This window comes from Cervus elaphus, chromosome 3 (genome assembly GCF_910594005.1).
Source record: "Cervus elaphus chromosome 3, mCerEla1.1, whole genome shotgun sequence".
Lineage (NCBI taxonomy): Eukaryota > Metazoa > Chordata > Mammalia > Artiodactyla > Cervidae > Cervus > Cervus elaphus.
Window position 1 is genome coordinate 24,014,034 of NC_057817.1, and position 24,842 is coordinate 24,038,875.

Below are 24,842 nucleotides of genomic sequence, written 5' to 3' on the forward strand. Positions count from 1 at the left end.
ACCCCCAACACCTCAAAATATAGTAATTCCAGAATGCTGCCTATTGGGGTCCTGATTTGTTTTCATGAACAAAATCAAGTAATTTGAGGAACAGATATCATTTTGAAGATGATCCACTTAGAAAAATAGCTGAGTACCTAGAATTTTATGGGAAAATAGGGCCACTCTTCCAACGTATTACTGAAAGTTGAGAGGACAAATTTTCTGATCTATTTTATTCTTTTGTAGCCTTCTCTGTATTGCAACTTAGCATGCATGCATGCGTGCATTGGAGAAGGAAATGGCAACCCACTCCAGTATTCTTGCTTGGAGAATCCCACAGACAGCGGAGCCTGGTGGGCTGCCGTCTAGGGGATCGCACAGAGTTGGACACGACTGCAGCGACTTAGCAGCAGCAGCAGCAGCTGTATTGGATTGGTTTCAGGCTCAAATAATAACTAAATGAAACATCCATTAGTGTTAAAAAGAAGAAAACACCCCAACACAAATATCTGTTCAATGATGCACCATTTGAACACCATTATTTCTATGACCTCTTTTCCCTAACACATTCTTTCAATGAAACTTTGAGAAAAGAAAATCTCAGTATTTGACTATCACTCTTGTGTAAATGTTACTCTCCAAAATGAGGTAAAGTAATAATAGCATAATAAATCATTTGAGTTTTCTGCTTGTTAGTGTTTAGAGGTGTTGGCTAATTTAAAGTAAAAAGATGTTGCCGTCTACATGATGTAGAATAGTGAGTTTGTTCTCACCATGGAAATGTGTCAAAGACAATCCACTGAAGCATGGTGTTTTGGTTCTTAACTACTAAAACAGATTTGTACAGCATTTTAATCTGCCACACTTATATACTGAATTCTTTGGTTTAATTCGTTTGCTGCATCTAACCGCCATCCCCTTCCCCTCCTAGCAGTAAATTTGGGATGTCTGTCATTTTGATGGAAAAAACTGCTCCTTGGGTGCTCTTCTTCTCTGTTCTGCTATTTACCAGAATTATCCAGCACACATTAGTGGCTGTATCTATGCGACATAGGTATTTTTGTACCGTTTATCCTGGCTAAATACCTCACTGCAAAAATCTTTCATTTTGTGTAGCGAAGTTAGACACCTGTGTGTTCACTGAAAGGCAATCAGCTTCACTGGAAAATAAGTCGTTTTTTAGAGCATTACCCTGTTTCTGACTCTTTATGCTCTCATTTCAATTCCGAGTGTGTCTTGAGATACTGCAGTTATTAAATTAAATGACTAAGAGAGACCTTTCTGCATGTAGCATTTCAGTAACCACATCTGTGTAGTGAACCCAAGGTTCACGAGCAATAAATGTAATACGCAGTTAATTCTGTATCAGAGTTCATGCCATAATCCTAACCTCTCAATACAGCATTTTTAAAATACCTAATTATTCCAAGGAGAAAAATATAAGAATAGCAATGGAATGATCCATATTTCTGCCTCTCTCCTTCCAAAATTGATAAACAAGTTTGAATTTTAATGATCAGCCAGTTTACAATGAGTTTCCTAGAGCTTTGCTCTGAATATAAAATCTTAGAATGTAAATTTGAGTAAGTGTCAGTACAAACCAGCTCAAATATTTCTGAATTTGTCTTGTTGTTAGAATCTATTATTACTGCTTAAAGGCTATGGGCATTACAGTCAATAATCATGTATGAAGTCTTTAAGTAATAATAGTAGATTCTCATGTGCTATAATTATACTGAGCATTATCCAGACACAACCCCATCTTCATGACTTGTGCTTTAGAGGCTCGTTGTAGATGTGATATACAGAGGAAGCTGCAGAGGGAATGCTGTATAAGGCTTTGCTTTGACTCCCAAAGGGTGTTGAGGGCATGCTCTGCAGATTTCAAGAGCACCCAGGACAGTCCCAGCTAAATTCCTGTCTGGAGATTGTCAGGAGCTCTGATGCTGGTTGATTCCAAGGCCCCTGGGCTTCTGGCATGGACTTTAGTGTTGAACTCTTTGTTCTTTGAATGGCAGAATCCATCTCTGCCCAGGGTCAGGTTCTACCACACCTTCCCTACAAGTGCTTGATTGATTTTTCAAGCCTTTCATTATGGAAATTTCCAGTCATACACAACAGAGAACCTCTTCATATCCTCCAACTTCCAAATTCAACGTTTTACCAATCTTATTTCATCTATCTCCTCCATATTTTTGAGAGTGATGGAAAGTTAGTGGCTAGAGTTTGTAAGAGCATATCCCAGGATATCTCACTATATCCTTTGACTCATGATTACTTCAGTATATATGTGTAGCAGGTAAGAATGGTGCCATCAGCACACAAAATTAATGGCAATTCCTTAATATACTTTGATACCCAGTCCACTTTGCACTTCCTATTATATTAGGGCTTTTTAAAGGCAGTGGTTCCATTTCCTTCTCTCCCCACTTCTAAGGGAAATGCAAATAAAAACATAAAAATGCATAAAAGAAAAAGGAACCCGGACCCAGATAATACCCATGCTGGGTAAGTGGGCCCTGATTAATCAGTAGCTGCCTGCAGCTGTTCTGATAGTTTGGGAGCTGTTGCAGTTCAAATGAAATTCATATCCTGTCTCCTTGGGTAATCAACTGTGCTAGGTATCTGTGTCACCGAAGACCTCTCTCCTATCCCTTTATAGGATACAGGTTAGCCACGTGCTAAATGACACCCATATGCAATTCTCTCTTCCATCGAGCCGAAAAGAAATGAAGGATGTGTGTATCCAGTTTGATGGCGGGAACTGTGCTTCGGTGGGACCCTTGTCTTATATTGCTCTGCCCCACTGCTCGCTCATATATCCTGCTACCACCTGGATCAGGTACTTTCTAGAGTGTATTTTTTTTCTTGCTGTGGTTAACAAGGCCATATGTATAAAGATCATGGATTTCACTCAAATAAATATAGAAATGATTGTCATAACTTAATTGTCACAGACTTCCTCTTTAGGATTTATTCTTAGAGAACAAAGGCATACCTGAGAAATAGGTTGCCTCCCATCATCACAGTAAATACTGTGAGTATATCTTGTTTTATTCTTAGCTGTGGCTGCCAGGAAACTCACAGCTAAAATGTTTGTTGAAATTCTGGTTTCTCTTCAGATCATGTTTGTGTTTTTCAATGTTTGTTCAACTATAATAATTAAGCTCAGGTTTCTGATACAAATACATAATCCTCTTCACTACCTTGCACTCCTGCGTATGACCCAAAGCTTGTTCCTTCTTACAGCCTTCATTTTATAACCTTAAGAGTAAGCTCTTTTGAATAATTTCAAGAAATATTGGGAACTATCTAAATAAGAAGCAGTGTCTACATTTCAAAGATACTCCCTATGTGAGAAACGGAAATTCCAAAGAAACTCTTACAGATGACTCTTGTTATATTAAGAAAAAAAATTCTCCCCCTAGTTGAATTTAAATTCACATTAAGATTTTAGAATATAAACCTAAAGATAGTTTCTCCACATAACACAGCATGAAACTAACTTTCAAAGTACTGTCTAGGTAAAACTACAGATGAAGCTTTGTTTAAAAAAAAAGAAAAGGAAAATGAAAAAAAGAAATCACTTCTAATATTCTTATTTAAGATGAAGTGAGAGGTGGATGTATTAGGCTGCTAGGGCTGCCATAACAAAGTACCACAGACTGGACTGCTTAAATGACAGAAATGTATTTAATCAAAGTTCTGGAAGCTATGAGCCCAAGATCAAGGTGCTGTCAGGGTTGATTTATCCTGCAGCCTCTCTCCTAGGTTTGCGGAGGGCCATCCTCTCCCTGTGTCTTCACAATGGTCTTCCCTCTGTGCCTGTCTGTGTTATAATCTCCTTTCTTTTTTTTTTTTAATAAGGACACCTGTCATATTGGATTGGGGCCCACTCTAATGACCTCATTTAACCTTAATTACCTCTTTCAGGGTCCTATCTCCAAATAGAGTCAGGTGCTGAGGTCCTGGAGGTTGGGACTTCAGTTCCACTCCTAACAGTAGCATGAGGAAAGCTAACATTTCCAACCCAAGGCTCTAGCATGGTTCTCCCAGCCATGGGTCTCAGTCCCTCCTATAAATAGGAGCAAACGGTGATGCAACACTCCCCATATGCCCCGGGTGTCAGATCTTTTGACTCAGGAAATCCTCACAAGTCTACGGGGTCCCCTGTGCATAACCCTTTTGGCCAATGAGGAAACTGAGGTGTGGAGCATTCAGAGAGCTTGCCCAGGCTCCCGGGCAGTCTGGGCCAGGCTTGCTGTGATCTGTGCTTTGTTGCAAGGTAGGAGGTTTCCTAATGTCTCATCACCTGTGACAGTCTGAGTCAGTGTCTCTCGGTTACTCCTGGGCAAGAACACAGCTCTGCAGTCTGGCCATTGGCAGACCATGCTTGGCCTGGTTTTCTAGTAATGGTGACAGGCTGGCGTGAGGCCAGCTCGGCCATCCCCCTGGTGGCTGGAAGGTTCAGGGCTTACTGCCTTCCCTCTGCCCTCCACAAATTGGCCTTCTTGTGCCCGCCTCCTGGTCTTGTCATCATGGGCTCGGCAGGCTGATGGAGCTGACCTGCCCAGGCTCCTGTCCCTTGGAATGAGTGTCTAGTGACCTATGTGAACAGGGGTGTGGGGGCCCCCAGAGTTGTGGACAGCTGTTTATTTCACATCTAATGGCCATTTTGCTGAAATGCAATTATGTGCTAAGAAATTGTGAAATCATTTGGCTTAGTTTTAGAGAGCTAGGACATAGCTGTTATTTATATGGTTTACCAAATAGGAATTTAGATTTGTCGTGCCATTTATAATTTTACCTTGTCCAAAGTACTCCCTGTCTCCCTACATAAAATGTAATTGGTAGGTTGGGAGTTTGATTTTGAAAATTGTTAGATTAAAGAGTCTTCATATAGATTAAACAGCAATCAAACAAAATTCTGTTTAGTGCAACCTTTCCAAGGTGCAGCTGATGATCTAATTATATGGGGTAACATGATACAATAAAATTCAAAATTCTAGAAAAGAATCTGGGCATTTTCCTAAAGTTAAAACAGGATCCAACCTGAATTTTTACATTTATGTTTCTTAAAAAACTATGATCTGTGGCCAGTATCATGAAAGGATATAAAAATGTCATGCATTTGAAATTAAAATTTATTAATTTGCTTTCAAACATAACTGAGTTTAATATTAATTATGAATAAAGTGATGGTTTTGTTCATAAATGCAAAATGCCTGTATGTATATCTATGAAACTCCTATTTTTTTCTTGCAGCGGTGGTCAAAATATAACCATCATGGGCAGAAATTTTGATGTAATTGACAACTTAATCTTTTCTCACGAGGTAAAAGGAAATGTAAGTCTTCAACTGCTTTGTAATAATAGCTATCTTCAAGGATGATTTTTGTTTTCATCACACTAAAATATTTGTTCTTGTTCAGTCACTAGTCATGTTTGACTCTCTGCGATCCCATGGACTGCAGCATTCCGGGCTTCCCTGTCCTTCACTATCTCCTGGAGTTTGCTCAAACTCATGTCCATTGAGTCGATGATATGTTGGGGATACTTTTGGTTTCTGTGCTTTTGTGCTATTATGAGGTTTTACCTGTTGCATGATATTACCATCTGTGCTATAATGGAAATAATAAGACCTCAGACTTGGAGTTGCGAGGTGTGGCACAGAGGGAAGAGGAATGAACTTGGAATGACAAGAGCTGCCTTCTTCTCCCTTTGTGATTGTGGCCAGTCATGTTAGTGAGACTTATGAACACGTGTGACCATGCCTTCTGAGTGGCTGAGGTGTGGTGTAAAGATGAGTGTTTCTGGGACGAGTAGGTGGTGGTGGTCCCACTGCCCTTAGCGTGCTGCTGTTCAGAGATGCAGTGACCTGCTAAACCCCCAGAGAGCCTGTCATGTGTTTCTCCTCTCGCCCTGTCTCTCTCTGAACTGATTTGGCACCTTCCTTCTGACCTCACCCCCTCTTGCCCTTCATCTCCCCGCCCAGGGGTCTGGCCCCCAACCCCACTCAGCTCTTGCCCCAACACAAGTCACACACAGGCCTTGTCATGGGAACTGATGGATTTCAGAAGCAGGCTGGGGCCACTGAGTGCACATATAAGTTCTTCGTGAATGCTCTCCTAACCATTCTCTCTTCCTCTTTCTGTTCTTCCTTCATGAGAGATGTGATAACAGCCTCTCAGAGGCCCGGTCAGACCACTTCCTGCCAAAACTGACAGGCATGCGAGTGGCCACAAACCTGGCCTCTGCTTGGGACCAGTGTGGCTTCTGGCCTAGATCCAGGAGGCCTTCCTAAGTCCTCCCAGGGCCTTGTCAGGATGCACATCCATGTCCTGATACCCTTCAGAGCCCGTTCCGAGCCTCGCGTTGTATCTGACTCCAGGTCACGTCTCCATGATGTCAACACCTCCTGTTGAGTGCTTTGTATAGGTTGACCCTCTGACGAGAGGCCTTGCTTGCATTTGTAAGTGAACTTGCTCTCCCTCCCAGTGCTGTCCCTGAATCAAGTAGAATTCATTGAGCACCTGCTGTGGGCAAAACATTTTCCCAGGTCCAGGGGACCAAAGAAATAAGAGAGTCATTGCCTTCATGGTGGGAGATGGCTAATTGAATGGGATGGAAAGCTGAGAGCACAGGGTATCGTTAAGTTCTAGGTCTGCTGACTCTCTTCTGGCTCAGACAGCCCACTGTGTATTTCTAAAGGAAAGGGTAGTTAAAATTGGGCAGATTTCAGCAGGTCTGTGGTGTGGAGCGTGATAGTAGGACTTGGGCAGGTGGAAGCAGGGAGGGAATTTCAGGTACAGAGGAGACAAAGCTACTCAGAGGCCCCTGATGGGAATATCAGTGATATTCCAGCTCTGCTGGAACCAAGAGGATGGGTTGGGAATGAACCAGAGGGATGGCTGGAAAACCACATTGGGCCATAAGAAAGGATCAGACTGAAAATGTTGCCCTTAATTCTGTAGATGATGGGGAGGTATTGAAGATCTTTGAGCAGGGAGTGGTGTGAGGTAAGTGCCCTTTATGAGGATGAGTCTGGCAATGTTGCGTAGGATCATATGTGGGGGAGTAACTGAAAAAAGCCTGAGAGGTCCCTGAGGATGCTCATCCCAGTGTCCAGGGATGCTGGGGAGATGGTGGAGCTAGAGATGACTGGTCATTTCTCTGGCGTTGTCCTTGGAGGGAGTATGTGAATGACATCCTGGGAGTGAGGGTGGAAGGAAGGAAGAAAAGAGGGCCTGAGACGGAATCTTACAGAACAGCTTCATTTGAAGGTGTGAAAGAAAATAAGATGGCCAGTGAAGGTGGCCAAGAAGTTTCTTTGGAACTGCAGAAAAAGAGTATTTCAGATGAGGGGAGCTGGTCACAGGCATGGAAATCTAGAGAGTTGAGAATGATGAGGTTAGGGTGACCCTATCACCAGTCATCTTCCTGGAAGGTATCTTCAGCAAAAAGCCAGCCTGCTGGGGTTACGGCTGTTGAGAAGGGAGAGGCTGTGGGTTTTGTGGTTTTCTTCATGCTGCCAGAGACATGAAGGAGAAATTTGGGGCAGTCGTTTGGAAAGGGGCTTAAAGGGGAAGGGAGGTTTCACTCGTCCATGTCTCAGCGCTTTGCATCTGATTTTCTCACCTGTTGCTTCTTTCTACCCTCTTTTCAAAACTCCAATATTAGACAGCAAATAGTAAAGAAGAAAACGCCCCACATAGCAAATTTCATTTTGTGAGTTTTAGCTGCTCTTCTTTAGACTATTTGTCAACCTCCCCTCTCCCGGCAGCTTTCTCTGCCCATCTCTTTGTACTCCTGAAAATGATAGTATTTATGTTTGCTTATTTGTTTTAAAGAAGCCGGTAAAGCTGTTGTTGTTTAGTCCCTAAGTTGTGTCTGATTCTCTATAACCCCATGGACTGTAGCCTGCTAGGCTCCTCTGTCCATGGAATTCTCCAGGCAAGAATACTGGAGTGGGTTGCCATTTCCTCCTCTAGGGGATCTTCCCCACCCAGGACCCACGTCTCCCGTGTTGCAGGTGGGTTCTTTACCAGTGAGCCTCAAGGGAAGCCCAAGTCTGTAGAGTAGGCCATCCTTTCTGCCTTGTTTCCATCTTCGTGCTCTTTCTTTCATGGGGGCTGTGTTGTCCCTTTTACTTTTGTTTTCCTCTATTTTTTTGCCAGGCCTGCAAAGCATTTTCCTCCTTGTGGTTAGTGATTTCTGCTAAAGCACAGACATTACCCAACACAGGGAATTAAGCCAGCAGCATGCAGGCCAGCAGCTGGCCTTGCTGAGGGACCGGCTCCTCCCTTCCTGCAGTTTCCCAGGACTCAGCCTCGATGCCCTGAAGGACACACAGGCGCGTTGGTGCAAAGCCTTCCCCTTTCTCTCACTGACTTCTTTCCAAGTACCCCTCCCCTCATTGTATTATCTTCTGCTTTCATTATTACTGATAGTGTTAATAATCGTGTTAGCATTTGTTGAGGGCTTTTTTTGCATGAATGTGTAAGCATTTTCACATGGAGAGTCTCATTTAATTTAGTGAGCCCTCCTCTCATTTAGAGTTAATTCAACCCCTTGAGGTGGGTAGTACTGTTATCCCCATTTACAGAGGAGAAAACAGAGGCACAAAGGGATTCAGTTGCCCAAGTCACTTAGTTCCTCAATCCCAGAGCTGAGATTCATTAATGAAGCTGTCAAAATGCTTTTTTCTTCTCCCTCAGGTCTCTGAATATTGTATGGCAAATTACTGCAGATTTTTAGCCCCCAATTTAAAGAGTTCAAAAGGGCCTACAAATGTCACTGTGAAGCTCAGAGTCCAGGAGACCGCCTTGGATTGTGGAAGCTTGCAGTACCTTGATGACCCCAGATTCACAGGGTATCGAGCTGAGTCTGAGGTGGACACAGAATTGGAAGTAAAAATTCAAGTATGTCTCTCTCATTCAAGGTGTGGCGGGGGGGATGTGCTCCCCTCAACCAGAAAGATGTGTTATGTTTGTGAGTTTCCACATGTGCCCAGATTTCTTCATCTTGTTCTTCACAGAAAGAAAATGATAACTTCAACATTTCCAAGGAAGACATTGAAATTACTCTCTTCTATGGAAACAATAAATCATTAAATTGCAGCTTTGAAAATATTACTAGAAATCAAGATCTTACCACCATCTTTTGCAAAATTAAACACATCACTGCTGCAAACAGCATCGCCACCTCTTCTAAGAAAGTTCACGTAAGTCACCTGACAATCTTACCCGTTAGTTTTACCTTATTTGGAGAGATTCTGATAGCTTATGGTGAACAATGCCAGGTTCCTGATCTCCAAAGAAGAGGATTTAGCTTCAGGACCAGGGACTCAGCTTCAGACACGCGGAACTTCATGTGGCAGAAATTTTGTTACAGTGGAAAAGGGAAAGAGGAAGCTTCTGACATAGACATCAGAAGGGGGTGGAGAATTCCCCACTTGCTAGTCTTTTCAAAGTCTTATATACTTTTTCAATTGGTTACTAACAATAGAAAGGTCTTACCAGACCCACTCCCACAACATACATCTTTTTTTTTTCCCCACAACATACATCTTAACATAGCAGGATTTGTTAAGAAGGAGAACCATGTCCTCTAGTAAGATACATTGTTGTTATATAATCATTAGTACAGAACTTAAGGAAAAACATACTCTTGAGCAAGATAAGTTGCTTTGTTGTATAATCATTAGCTCTGGGCTTAAAAAAAGAATAACTTTCTTTAAGAAATAGATTGTTGCCATAACAACTCAGAGCTTGAGGGGAAAAAAAAAGTCTTATATGTCTAAGATGAAGGAATGTAGAAAAAAAAAGTTTGTCCTTTTCTCCTCCTTGAGGGTTCCGGACCCCTCTTCTCCTTGGGGGCCCTGGACTCCTTATCAACCTATCTAAGAATTAACTCTCTCAATTCCTTGGCTAAACCAGAAGCCAAGATAGAATCTTTTGTGGATCTTTGGGTCTTCACTTTAAGTGAAGAGAAACAAAGCTGGTATCTCAGGCCCAAGCATTATTTCCCCAAAATAGCTTGCAGAATCCATCCATATGCCTCTTGGAATGGCAAAGCATTGAGCACACCATTGTTTATAATAATAATGTCTTGATAGCTTTTGTTCTGGCCATAGAACAGTCTTTTGTTCTAGACTGTAGCATCTGCAAGCAGAATCTCTAGACCCCATTGACAAATGAGCTGTCATTCTTTGCCTGAATGCAGAGGTGACATGTCTTAACAGAAACCCAGGATGGGGTCTCCCCAGCACACTGAAAGTGACCGTAGAGGCTGGTGGAGACCAGGTAATCTATGGGTCATGGGCTGCTTCCTCCTCTGTGAAGCCATACTCACTGCATTTAATCTTTTCCTGGACATGTTTGAGGGTCCCATCACTGGTATATTTATGTCCCACAATAAAGACATGAGACCATGGGGAAGGGAAACATATTGGAAACCTCCATTTTTAGTGCTCATGCCATATGAGACTGCACAGTTTCTGTCCCTCCCAAAATGCTTTATCATCTAGAGTCATAAATAAATGGATAAAGGACAAGAAAAGAGAACGTTAGACTGGAAGGTGAAACAAAAAATGTGTTCATGTCCCAGAGGAACCAGTTAATAGCTCTGTGACCATAGATAAGTTGGCTTTAACTGAGCCTCCCTTGGTCCATCAGATGTATGGTAAAGAGGGTCATAATAATTATAAAATGAATAACAACAGCTAAACCCACAAGTGCTCCCATGTGTCAAGTTAGTTAAAAAGAGCAAACGCTAGCATTCTTCATTGTTCATGACTCATTCCTGAATGCCTGCACTGGGACATAGGGATGTAGCAGAGAAGAAAACAGAACCCCGCCCCCCCCCCCCAAAAATAAATTCCGTCTTTATGGAGCTTACCTAATGAGGCATGCAGTATAGAAAATAAATTTAAAGTGTGTTAGATGGTGGTAACTGTTGTAAAGAAAAGTGAAGCGGAAGGTAGGGGACAGTTGTTGCAAGGTCTCTGCAGGTGAGCAGCAAAGGGCTGCCTCTAAAGATGACTTTTGGGGACTTCCCAGGTGGTCCCAGCTGGCACTAGTGGTAAAGAACTCTCCTGCCAGTGCAGGAGACATAAGAGACTCGGGTTTGATCCCTGGGTTGGGAACATCCCCTGGAGGAGGGCATGGCAACTCACTCCAGTGTTCTTGCCTGGAGAATCCCATGGACAGAGGAGCTGGGCAGGTTGCTGTTCATAGGGTCACACAGAGTTGTATACGACTGAAGCGACTTAGCATGCATGCACATAGCTAACATACTCAGCTATCCCACCTAGCTTGCCACCTCCTTTTGTATCTTGGAGAAAACCATGTTGGGGGAAAAATGTGTTCCTCACCTCGACTGGGTCTAATGACACTCTTTGTGCTATTAGGTCAAGCTGGGAAACCTGAAGCTCTCTGTCGAACGGGAATCAGTTCTTTCCACCTGGTATTTTCTGATTGGGCTTCCCATCTTGCTAGTGTTTGTCATTTTTGGTAAGTGCCCTGTTTAATTTTGTCAGAGAAATTATTCCCTGGGGCTTCTCGGCAGGCAGGAAGACTTTTCTGCTTTCAGGGGCAGTTTGCTTCAGTTGAGTATCAGTGGATGAAAACCCAAATCAAAACTTCAGGAAAGGACTAATAGTTTCACACTGTGGGCTTCCTAAATATTGTTTTGGGATACTTCATTAATAAAAGGCTGAATTACAAAGATGATACCTTGGTGTTTGAGAAATAATCTATTTTGCTTCACTAAACTTGTGAATTATGATGACAGATGTCCCATTTACATTATTTCCTTGGAATTCCTCTGGGATATGGGGCTCCCGGGACTCGGTCATCTCATCCTGCCTTCTCACCCCAGTAACAGCCACACCCCTGACCCCAGCCCTTCCTTTCTGACAGAACTGTATTTTGGAAGTGTGGTCTGTAACGTGTATTAAAATGTTCCGCGGCTCATCGAGGCACAGTGATCCCATGATGGTTGCTCACTGGATGACATCCAGCCCACCAACGTGTCTTGTTTGGCTCAAGTAGCATTTTTAAAACGTTGAAGTCACTGACAACATTTTAAAATGAGATGCTTCACGTTCTTTAAAATCACTTGAAAATTGTAAAGACCTGGATCGTTGGATCCTGATGTTCCCATAGCATGGGTTTGCTGGAGCTGCGGAGCGGCTCTGCCTGGAGGGAGGGCTGTGTTCACTACACTTTTGCCACAGACTCAACCACTCCCTTCCCTGGTGGCTCAGATGGTGAAAAAATCCACCTGCAATGCAGGAGGCCCAGGTTCAGTCCCTGGGTCAGGCAGATCCCCTGGAGAAGGGAATGGCGACCCACTCCAGTATTCTTGCCTGGAGAATCGCCAAGGACCGGGGAGCCTAGTGGGCTACAGTCCATGGAGTTGCAAAGAGTCAGGCATGACTGAGCAACTAACGTTTCCACTTTTCCACCACTCCCTCACTGCTCCACACAGGCCATTTAACTCATCTGAGGACCTGGTTTCTATAGCCATTCAGTTTTTGACCTGTGTTTCTGAGCTGCTTTTCACTTTAAGTCTGTTTCCTCTTGTCCTCCTTAAAAAAAAAAAAAAAAAAGAGAGAGAACTCTTCTCCAGAGCTATGGAGCCCTTTCAATTTCTTGTCTTAATACAGGCATCGCCTTTCTGATGGTTTTCTGTTAGTAGTTGTTCACAGTTTCCTTCCCTATACTCACTGTCTCACTCACTCATCCATCCATTCATGCATGTGTTTACATGATGTTTATTGAGCACCTGTTATGTTACTGATAACTGTGCAAGACTCTAGACCTTGGGACAGTGAGTTCAGTCCTGGTCCTTTCTCTTGGGGAATTCCCGGTCCAGTGAGGAAAAGATTTATATGCATTGTTAACTAGTCTAATGGAATGAGTTCATTCTGTAGAGTCCTTGTTTTGTACTGTTTGTTGATGATTATGTCAGGTATTTGTTAAGCTCTCCCAAGTTGGCCACCACTAGTACGCTTCTAGAATCCAGAATCGGGCCTGATATTTTAATAAGGTCTTGGCTGGTGCTGGCTTTGAATAAGAAGATTACTTGTAAATTCTAAATGCTGAGCTCAAATTTGAGAAATCCACTGCTGTCAGGCAGCTCTCAATAGAACAGTCTCATCATGGAGTCAGTAAACTTTGTGACTCCCTAGGAAGGTCTGATCTCTTCCTGGGCTCTCTGTGACTCTTCTTTCCTCTCCCTTCACTTTGTTGGTAGAGACTGTTGATGCTCTTTAAGGTGAGGAGGGCTCCATTTGACATGTGGCTCTTGATTTCATGGGTACCTGAAAAGCCCTTTAAAATTCTCCTCCTCTTCTTACCACGTGTCAATAGCAGCTTCAGTAAGTGTACCCTTCAGTCCATCAACCATATCATTAGTGAAACCACTAACCACACCTGGCCTAGGGCTGCCACCTATGAAACACCCCCTGGAGATTTCAGCCAGGAAAAAGTCACAACTAGACGGATGTGGCCTTTAGCTCCCTTTGCAGGCAGTGAGCTGGGGCTGCCTATAGGGTGGTCTGAGGACCAATGGTCCCAAGCGATGCTCCTGGGAAAATGGTTCCACAGTCAAGTCAATTTGAGAATCACTGCCTGCTCCACCGTTTCTTGAAGATGCATGATACATATTATGATTAAGACTGTTGACTATGAAGTAGTCCAGCGCAGAGCTGTTTAGTAAGTCCCTACATACAAACCTTCAAGTTCGTGAACTTTCAAAGATGTGAATATGCATGTCAGCCCCTGAATAACGCTTGTACTGTACGCTGTACTTTTCAGGGTACTATACTATAAGAATAAAAATGTGGTTTTTTTATTTTGTTTCTTTATGTACATGTTATTTTTGTTGGAAGTATTATAAACCTGTTACAGTACAGTACTGTGTTAGTTGGGTACCTAGGCTAACTTTGTTGGACTTATGAACAAAGTGGGCTTACAAACCCACTATCGGAATGGAACATGATGGTATGTAGGTGACTTACTGTATTGAATTTTATTTCCTCCAGCACCATTCACATCTACTGGTAACAGGATCCTTTTATCATGAAATTTCTATTAAGAGAAGAAAAAATTTCTAGAATAGTAAGGACAGTTGACAATAGTAAGGACAGTTGTTACCTATTCTTTTTTAAAAAGAAGCTCCAAATGCTTTCTGTGAGTTACTTCTTGGAATCCTGTCAATATCGTAAGGAGGCAGGCACTTTGACATAAGGCAGCCAGGCACAGAGATGCTAAGGAGCTTACCTGAGGTCACACAGCTAGTTAATAGCAGAGCGGGGGCATGAACCGAGTGCCGAACTTGTTCAATCTACTGCGTCTACAGTGTAGGTTAGCAGCAGAATGAAGTGGAGAAAGAAGCAATATCCAGATGGGGGGTTCTCTGTGGACCACTCAGGCTGTCAGTCCATTTGATCTATGCAAGTTTGACTCACGTAGCTCACTGTGGATCTGTGGGATTTTTTTCTGCATTTAAGGTTCAACTTTATTTCTCCGGGGATGTTTAGAAACATTAAAACAGAACAGAACAATATAAGTGGCCTGTGGCTGTGGGGAGACTTGGCTTGTTTCATTACTTTTCAGCCAGCTGGAATCTTTGGTTACAAGTGAAGGTTATTTGATTTAGTTTTTACTTTGAAGATGAGTAATTTCTTTTTTTTTTTTTCTGTTACATGTGAGCATCTTCCTCTCTAGAGTGACCCCTCACGGGGAATTTTTCTTCTTAGAAGTTCTGCCTCTTCCATGCTAGTCTTCCTTGCTTTCCCTCTGTTACAAGAACTGTAAAAGCTGGTTCTGTTTCTTCCTTTTTGTGTTTTAACCCGTCAATCTCTTGCTGGATCTCTGTCTCTGCAGTGGCCGTGGGGGTGACCAGGCACAAATCGAAGGAGCTGAGTCGCAAACAGAGCCAACAGTTGGAGCTCCTTGAGAGCGAGCTCCGGAAAGAGATACGTGATGGTAGGCTCCAAAATTGTATTTGTAGAAAACAAGCCTTTTTTATTGTCTTTTTTTTTTTTTTTACCCTTAAATGAAACCAGCCACGTTAATGAGAACCATTTGTATGATAGAAGACAACTGAACAGCAGGGTCTAGGCCTGGCTTTGTATTTTATTTCAGTTTCTTCGCAGCCAACCAAGTAATTATCTATTGTTTCTTCTTTAATGAAAAGCAAGGTCATACTCTGTGTTAGACAAAACAGCAGAAGATCTTATCCGTTGTTGGTTGAGTTAAAATATTGCTCTTGGGATTCTGTTTCGCAGGCTTTGCTGAGCTGCAGATGGATAAATTGGATGTGGTTGATAGTTTTGGAACTGTTCCCTTCCTTGACTACAAACATTTTGCTCTGAGAACTTTCTTCCCTGAGGTAAAAGAGCATTGATCATCTTCCTAAGGTTGAGACTTGAATAATAATGAAGGTGCTTGTTGCTGTTGTCAAAAACTGGTGTTTGCTTCCAAGGCAGCTGCAGATAATGTGCTTGGTACAGAATAATGGCTTAAATCTGAGCAGAGCGGGGAGGAGGAGAACTATTAATTGGATTGATGAGGGTAGAAAGCAGTGATGGGTCACTGGCAATTACTCTTTGTCCAGTAACAAAAACCTAGGAGGGACACAAGTTCAGAGTGATGATTTTTGCTTTATTTTACTACCAGTTTAGAACTGAATTTGTAGCTTGGGAAGTGAGCTAGTTTATTTAAAAATCAATAAATTGTGGGCTGGCCAATTTGTTGTGTTTATCTGCATGACTTCCATTGCAGCCACTGGATTATTCACCATTACTTCACAATTGGAGATGGAAAGTGCTATTGGCCGAGAGACAGGAACCTAGACACGCGTAGAATTTGAGTTAATAGCAGCCATTTTTAGCGATGTAGGTTTTACGGTTCTCTTCAGCAGTTATTCTTCAGCTAATCCGTTGGTGTCACCCTCATTTAGCAGAAATAGCTGCATGAGATGATTAATTAATTTGTTCTAGGACTCCGAGGAGTAGTCTCCTTAACCCTTTGGGTTTTCAGTCTCACGTTCTCACACCTCCATCTTCTCACCCACTCACATAGCCTTCCTCATTCACCCTCCTAAGTCTTTGGCAACGTACACTCATCCTCCTCCCATCACCTGCACATCCTGATACCCCAGTTCTTCCATATTGCCCTTTTATCATCCAGAACTGGTGACCACATTAAGGCTTAGCCTCTGGAACACATCAACACCAATTATCAGATTTAAATCTAGATTCCTAAGCAAAGCCAGAAATCTCTCCAGGCCAAAAGAGAGTTTGTATTACTTTACCAGCAACTTCTCAGCTTCATTTGGCCAGAAGCCTAGAGTTCAGAAACCCAGACACAGGCAGTAAGCAATTTTCAGTTTCTCTATCATTCTAGAAGCAGACACCGTGATATGTGATGCTGTGTCTGGAGGTTGGGGTACCTCCATAAAACACCTACCATAATTTTTTTCTTTTTTTTGTCCAAGACCTTAGTGTTGTAAATCAAGGAGGCTAGAAATAAGACCTTAACTTTTTGCACTTGTATATATTTTTAAAGTTATCCTCCAAGAATATCAGGCACCGAGACTTACCGTTTGGCTCCCCTTCATTTCCACGGCAGAACACCGCCTGAGGAGGGGAGTTTAATTCCCTGAGTCAGGATGACTGTGCCTGGTCTCAGCAAAGGTTGCACCACGAGTCCTATTTCCCAGCTATCTGAGATCCCCATTAAGAATTTAATAGCAGTAAAATAGGAGATTTCTACCATCTGCAGGAGTACTATGTGGGCTTCTATAGTTAATGATTGCCCTTGAGTGCTGAAGAGAGTAATCTGTGGCCTGCAAAAAAAAGTTTTCCTGTCTTCTAAATTCGGTAATCAAGAGCAAGATTGAGTTGAGGAATGTAAAAGAACACTGTTGTGAGTGTTTAAAAAAAAAAAAAAAAATCCCAGAAATAATGCTGTATTATCTTAAAAGAGAGACTTTTGCAAGAATACAAAATGATTTAACTCAGGGTTCTGTAACATCTCAAATGAGCTGGGAAGACCCGGGAAAAGTAAGCATACATTTGTTAGAACCCCGTTGTGAAGACCTGAGTTAAAATTGAATTGATAATAATTAAGAAAAGATGTGAGAACAGAGGAAGGTATTCTATGACGACACCAGTTGAAATGCATTCTAGACTTAGAAGTCCCAGTGTTGAATAGGCCCTTCACGGATAAATCTGGACCACATCCTCTAGGCTTGGAAGTTGGGAAGTGGGGAGAGAACTTGAGTGATGAATACCTACTCAATAACAACAGGCAAAACCCAGAGGAAAAGGTAGCTTCTCAGAGGCCAAGTTTTACCAACTCCTAGTTTTTTGCTCTGCTAGTTGGGTTTTTTTGGGTATAGAAGCCTTGCTTTAAATTTTATCGGCAACTTTGTTTTACTGAAAATAGAAGACATAAGGGTAAGCAGAGTATCTAACCGCTTGTAAGAGAGGAATTTGAATGAAAGGAGGAAGGAGCCTTTGAACCCAGGGAGCCAGAGCAGTATTTCCTATTTGAGGTCAAGAATTAATCTGTTTAAATTGCCTATCGACATAAGGTTGGTTCAGCAGAAAAATATTAGGAACTAGAAAATGCAAACCTGGGGTCTGATTTTTCTGCTTATTACTAGCAGAGAGTATAACCAAAATAGTCTGAAATCGTCTGCTTGGGCTAACAAATTTGAAAATATAAGGCAAAAATTCTCTACAGAAAGAATTCACTTTAATATAACTTACGGTTTCAATGATTACCAAAACATTTAAAAATAACAGAATATTTAGATATATATTTTCATCCTATTTACTCACTGTTACACATCATGCTTTTTAAAATTTAATCATTTAATTCCAATATGATTTATGATACATTAACAGAAACTGAAATTTCAAAGTTTATATTCAGGGTCTACACAGAGCATAACACTTTAAAATATTTTTAGAAACCCGCAGGGCAATGACATTGTGGTTTAGTTTGCTGTTAAATTAGTGATTAAAAAAAAAAACAAAACCAATAATGATAGCTGATGTGAAAACCTTACTGTGCACTCGTTTGTTTTATTTTCACACCTAACCCATGAGGTGGGAGTCATTATTGTTTCCATTTTGCAGATGAGGAAAGTCAGGTTTAGAGAGGTTGAATGACTTGTCCGAAATCATGTGACCAGCAGGTGATAAAACCAGAACTGGAACCCAAGTCGTTTGACTCCAGATTCTAGCTTTGAGCCACCCCTCTCCGTTCAGTCTTGAATAACATTGTGTATTGAGACAGTAAATACTTCTAAGCGAAGACTTGTATAAACTTACCAATACAACTTAGTATTTATCCTTAGAAGGTAAATGGCTTGAGAAGTGGTCTGTACATTTGCATAATCTCCTTTTCACCACCACTTCTTTAACTTTTGAATCAATTCTTTTAAATGCCTTCATCTGTCAAAAAATGGGATTGATGCAATGATAATTATTCTTGGAGGCTTTCAGAAGTCACTGGTGTTTCTTGAGAGCTGGATAATTATTTATTATGTAGAGAATATGCAGTGAGCATAAGCCCAGGGGCTCTTCAGATTAGCAAATAGTGTCTCTATTAAAACGAACTCAGGTTTTATAACAAAAAAACACTCTTCATTTCCTTTGGATGTTATGAATAATAAAAGTGTCTCCTTCCTCTCAGTCAGGTGGCTTTACCCACATCTTCACTGAAGATATGCATGTAAGTCTCTAAGTTTTCATTTTTAGCCCATGACTGCCTGACTTTCATAGTGTCATCATCACCATCCTCATTATCTCCATTATTATTTAGAATTGTTACTGTGGGTGTTTGGGGATCACAAATTTGATATTAAATAATTCATTGTCTTGAAAACCCATTGTGGATCTATTTTCTAACTTTTAGTTTATATATTCATATTATATTATATATTTTTTCAGAACAGAGATGCCAGCGACAAGAATGAAAGTCTCACAGCTTTGGATGCCCTAATTTGTAATAAAAGTTTCCTTGTTACTGTTATCCACACTCTTGAAAAGCAGAAGAACTTTTCAGTGAAGGACAGGTATCCATCAATTTGTTTATATTTTGAAAGTGATTAAGTAGAGAGAACAAAACCTGAGCCTCTTATTTTCTTTCCAAACTACAGCCTGAACTTGGTGTCTGAGAACCCGCATCTCTCAAAAGGTTGACTGTTTGGGTGGCCATGCAGTCCTAGTGTCTCCATTTCAGATCACAGTGCCCTAATACAAGTTCTATTTTGAAGAAACACACACATGTGACCCCCCCCCAAAAAAGCACCCTAAAAAACCCCAACACCAAGAAAGAAACATGAATCCTGAGTCACAAAAGCAGAAGTACTGTTTTCTATTTTTAAAACCCTCTGAAAATTCAGGGAAGACATTCACTTCTTTTTACCGCTCTAGTTTGAAGTTTTAGAGCTGAAAAACATATAAAATGACCTGAAGTTAACATTGATATGTGGTTTTTATGGATCGAAGGCTAAAGTAGTTGAAACCTAGATGTTAAAAAAAGCACCCACGGGGAAGCAACCCATTAGCACCCCATTGCTGGGCCCCTCATGTTTCCTTGGAGACGGCTGTCAACACCAAGCAAGCCCACAGATGATGGTTAACCATAATTAACCAAGGCTCTGGTTTTTTCTGGTTTTTTTTTTAATGTGCTTTTTTTCCATCATCTGTGTATCTTTTTTTTTTCTTTTTATTGAGATATAATCGACATACAGCTCTGTAGAGGTTTTAGGTGTATAGCATGATCACCACAATCTGATCTCTCTTTCTGAGTTTGAGTCTTTTTTCTTTCATATGCCATATTAAAGTGAGATCATACAGGATTTTTCTTTCTCTATTTCACGTGACACCCTCAAGATCCATCCTTGTTATTGCAAATGGCAGGATTTCCTTCTTTTTGTGGCTGAATATTATTCCATTGTATATAGGCACCACATCTTCTGTACGCATTCATCTGTTGATGGACACTTCCATGTCTCGGCTGTTGTAATCAAGGCTCTGTTTTACACAGGTGTCTGTTTGCTTCCTTCTTAACCATTGCCCTGCAAACCAAGCTGGTCTACCTAACCAGCATCCTGGAGGTGCTGACCAGGGACTTGATGGAGCAGTGCAGTAACATGCAGCCTAAACTCATGCTAAGACGCACAGAGTCCGTGGTGGAGAAACTCCTCACAAACTGGATGTCTGTCTGCCTCTCTGGTTTCCTGCGGGTGAGTGTCGCATCCCTTGGCAGTGTCAGAAGTAAGACGATAAGCAGTTATTTTCAGCAGATGCCAGGATAAGTCCTGCGTTCTCCATGGTGTCAGTGTTTAACTGCTTTTAGTCTTGGTCTTTACCAGGGGCACATGAAGGGGAAGAGAAAATTTGCTTTTGCTCTGACTGGCCTGTGCAACTGTAATTCATTTAGAATTTCCTCAGGTAAGACTTCTCTCTTCTTAAAAATTGTATCATAAGAAAATCAATGTGAGACCTACCCTTCTCACAGATTTTTAAGTGTACAAAGGTGTTATCTGTCAGCACACTGTGGTACAATAGAATTCTAGAACTTACCTTACGTAACTGAGCCTTTATACCCATTGGCTTTTGCATCCATCTTCACATGGTTAATTAACACATGCTGACTGGAGAGAACATTCCTTTCTTTCTTTTTTTTTCTTATGCCTATGCTGTGTGGCGTATGGGATCTTAATTCCCCAACCAGGGATCGAACCCATACCTCCTGTACTGGAAATACAATCTTAACTACTGGACTGCCAGGGAAATCCCTGTGTTTCAAATACTGATGAAAACACACACTTTTCAGAGCCTCTGAAGCATCTGGGAAATTGCTGTTTATCTACCACTACACTCGCTGTGAGCTAATGACATTCAATTCCAAGTGGTCATCTCATGTGAAAGCAAGTCTCCAAAGAGCCCCCCGCCCCTTGAGTTCACTTCATGAGAGTTGCTACGTGAATATGGTTATAATGTAATCGAATCTTGGAATCTTTTCTTATGTGAGCTTTTCACAGATGCCATGGGTGAGAGGGAGTGCCCGGAGCCTGCTGCCTGGTCTGAATCTAGACTCTACCACTTTCTATAGACCCCAAGCAGCTTTTTAGACCAGCCTGAGCCTTGAGTTTATAACCTGTAGAATGGAAGAATGTTTTAGGGCTGTTCTGAAGCATAGATGAAAAAATGTTTGCAATTGCTTGGCACTGAGTAAGCACTCCATAAATTGTGCCCATTATTATTATGAAATATTAATAGGAAAAGAAGTGTGTTCTGTTGAACCCAGTCTCCATTCAACCCTCTGAGGCCCCTGCTGCAGGAGGTTCTTATCCTTCTTTAATTTCACCAGCCATCCAGATTCCAGCAAAACTGCATAATTGTGTATTTGTAGCTGGTTCCGAAATCTAATTAAAGTTTGAATAAGATACACTGCTATGCCACAGGTTTTAACAGTGCTACTTAAGTTTAGATCCAAAAAGCAGTGCCTTAAATAGACTATGCTTAGAGTTTAATGCAATCTTACAAGTAGAGGCACAACATTTTTTTTTTTCTTTACCAACTCTTTTCTCTCCCAAGCAATACCTATTTATTAAGATTAATGAAATCTGCCTTCTTTTCTGTTTACTTGGTATAAATCATCATATGCTTTGGGGAGATGTGGAACGGTTATTTCTGGGGTGAATATTTTTGGCTCCCTAGCTTCAGCCACAGCTGCTTCGAAAGAGGTAGCAGGACCCTCACCTAGTTCCTGGGTCTGAGTCTCAAAAGGCGTCTCCTGGCCCACCACTCACTAGTGCCACTGAATCAGAGACTCACGGCGAGGTCTGGTAGCCCAGGTTCCCAACTCCTGCAGGTGACTCCATCGCCCTGCCTTTGAGAACCTGGGAGAGGTTCTCAGCAGAAGGAGCACTGGCCTAGGAGTATTGGTTAGACGTTCATCTCAGCCCCAACTCGCTTTGTGGCTCTCTGGGTATGACCCTTTCCATCTGGGCATCTTCCCCCTGAATGAGGGGCCTGGTCACTTGTTTTGAACTCCTTTCCAGTTCTTTCTTCTGGGACCTTGTGATTCTTATTCTGAGCCCTGGAGGCCTAGTGAAAGCCTTGCCCTTACTGCTCTTGGGTATTAAAAAGGTCAGGAGTCCCCAGTGTCTGGGCTGTGAGCCCAAATGGCCCCTCTGAGCAGAGGATTCTGCATCAGGATTTTGCAGTGCCGATTCACGAGTGTCTTGAGCATTTGGGGTAGGGAGGGGGCAGTGTGCTCCCTGGGGAGGAAGTGGCATTCAGCCAGTTGGGCGATGCTTTCATTTTCAGGGGAACAATTCCATGTGGTGTAGAGGGCCTGATTTCCCCCTCCACATGCCCAAGAGGCATAGGGCTCTGATGGCCTAGTCCTCCTGCCCTCCCTACCTCCCCATCCTGCCCCAAATATTTGCTTGGGTGCCATGAGTTCTGTGACCTCCAGGTAATTTCCTCCTCCGTGCCTCCAAGGCCCTGTGGGTCAAGTAATAATAATAACTGCCATTTCTTGAACGGGCCAGCCACTATGCTAAGAGCTTTGCTTCCTTTTTCTCATTGAACCCCATGAGGTGAGGACCTTTATGGCCATTTTGCATTCCGGAGACTTGGGGTGTGCAGAAGAGACGAGATTTCTCTGCACACAGATCCCACAGCTCTGTGACAGCACCAGAGAGCTCTCAGTCAGCCCGCTTCCTGCTTCCGCAAGGGGGAGGCTGCCTTCTTCCAGCTTAGGAAAGGATGCAGGGTGGGGTGGTGAGTGAGATCACAGGTGCAAAAGCCTCAAGCGCAGCTATGGTCAGAGAGGCTGGTCTCGTGAAGGAAAGGATGGTGGAAGGGCCAACCTTAATTCCCAACACAGGATGGGAAGGGTGGGCTCAGTTCCATAAAGGAGGCTCTGAAGGCCGGCTCTCCAGGAGCTGTGTGCATCCTGGTCTGCGTAGGTTCTAACACAACTTAGAATTTGTGTTCAGTGGTGACAAAGAAACCTCATGGCCTCGTGTTTTCCTAAGCCGGCCACGCATCAGAATCTGCTGGGAAGGTGTTAAAACTACCAATGCTCAGACCTCTTCTTTAGAGATCCACATCTAAAGTAGAATCCAGACATCTGAGGTTTTTTTTATAAGAGCCCCAAGGGATTCTGGTGATGATTCTCCAGGTTTCGAACCACGGGTGTGGGTAACAATGCCAGATGAGATGTTACTTATCTGAGTCTAGCTGCATGCAGACTTCTGGAGAATTCTGACTAAAGGGCCACTGAGTCTGGAGCTGTCGCACCACACAGCCCAAAGGAGCCCACTGGCCCCCTAACACTGACCTCTACAGAAGCCTCCAGCCCCCTCCCAAGGGCGCTTATCCCCAGCTCTGATGTGGGCTAGAGGCAAAGAGAGAAGTGAGGTTCTAGGTTTGCGGTCAGGACATTACCTAAGGGGGTGGAGGGAGAGAGAAGAGAGCCGTGTGGTTGTGAACCTCTAAATAAAGGAAGTTTCTCATGAGAATTGAAATGTTGAGTTTTGGTCCCAGAGCTCTCCCCACCTGGGAAATTTTTGAACATTCCAGCCCTGTCCTACAGTAAGGAAGCAACTAGAGGCTATGTCAGCAGGGGAGAGGGAAGTGGTGCGGGGCCCCGGGGCGGGTAGGGCGGCACAGGAGAGACAGGAAGCCAGGGACGGAGGAGGGATGTGCCCCTGCCGTCAGCATAGAGGATGGTATGAGGGCTGGTGGGGTGGGATCCCAAGAGGCTTCAAAGACGTCTTGGTTTACCTGTTCAAGGGAAAGCAGGTGAGAGATTCGGTGAAATCTTCCTTTCCTGGCCAGGTGCATTGGCTGTGAAGCTTAACTTTGTAAACTGGGGCTTCAAGCCCTAGTCACGTGGTTGGCTGCTCATCATCACTGAGGCAGTCTGACTTCCTGGCTTTGGCCCTGATTCTTTCCTCCCCCTCAAATTCAGTTTAATAATATCCTTTTGATCACGGATGGCTTCTTTACTTTGTTTATTTTCTACGCAATAGTCAGCCCAGGGCTACATGCCTTGGGAGGCTGCATGAAAGCGCAGCACACAAGCCTCCCGCTTTTGGGCTGCTCTGAGTCCACTCAAGCACAAAGTGGCTGCAGATTTGAAGCATTTCTATAACCGCAAGGGTAGATACCATTGATCCAGGAAAAAAAAAAAGTGCAGGAGGAAGTTATCAGAATGCTTGGGAAGATCCTTAGAGTAATGGAATCAGATCTGGCCTAGGGAAGGAGGTGGGGTACCTCTGTGGCCTGTCCTAGCAAAGGTGCCCAGGTGGGACCATGAAAACTGGGTCCGGGAAGCCCTGGGGGCTGGCTTGCTTGCGGGCAGAAGAGGCTACAGATTGTGTAACTGAAGGCCACTTCCTTTATGAGAAGCTGTCAACACCAAAATTTCCTCCTAGATGAATTTATAAAATGTTCTTATGTTTATTCTAGTTACTAAGGCCAATCATCCTGCCATTTGTTTTCAATGTGCTTAAAAGGGGCAGTTAAAGAGGAATGTAAATAAAGGTTAAACCGCCACGAACTGTTCTTAGGCCAACTGGTGAGAGTTAGGCTGACGTAGAGAAGCTTACGCATAAAAGAATGATCAGTCTGTGTACTTCATGCTATTATCAACTGTAAATACAGTGAGAGAAAGTGTGTGTGTGTGTGTGTGTGTGAACACATGTTTGCTGGGGAGAGGAGGCAGCTTCCTGAGTTTTGCTCGCAGTCCTAAGTAGAGCAATATGTATTTTCTTGAGAGTTGCATGTTGATTGTTAGAAAACACTG

At 42.8% G+C, this 24,842-nt stretch overlaps 1 protein-coding gene across 1 annotated transcript in view; it reads left to right on the forward strand.

The window, feature by feature from the left end:
- Positions 1–24,842, forward strand: part of PLXNC1 (plexin C1) — a 152,226-nt gene that overhangs the window by 87,268 nt on the left and 40,116 nt on the right. The window contains exons 11-20 of the mRNA XM_043881327.1: positions 2,645–2,824; positions 5,248–5,329; positions 8,700–8,903; positions 9,020–9,205; positions 11,393–11,495; positions 14,877–14,978; positions 15,281–15,384; positions 18,702–18,740; positions 18,959–19,083; positions 20,061–20,259. Of these exons, the coding sequence (XP_043737262.1) occupies positions 2,645–2,824; positions 5,248–5,329; positions 8,700–8,903; positions 9,020–9,205; positions 11,393–11,495; positions 14,877–14,978; positions 15,281–15,384; positions 18,702–18,740; positions 18,959–19,083; positions 20,061–20,259 (1,324 nt within the window). The remainder of the gene's footprint in view (positions 1–2,644; positions 2,825–5,247; positions 5,330–8,699; positions 8,904–9,019; positions 9,206–11,392; positions 11,496–14,876; positions 14,979–15,280; positions 15,385–18,701; positions 18,741–18,958; positions 19,084–20,060; positions 20,260–24,842) is intronic.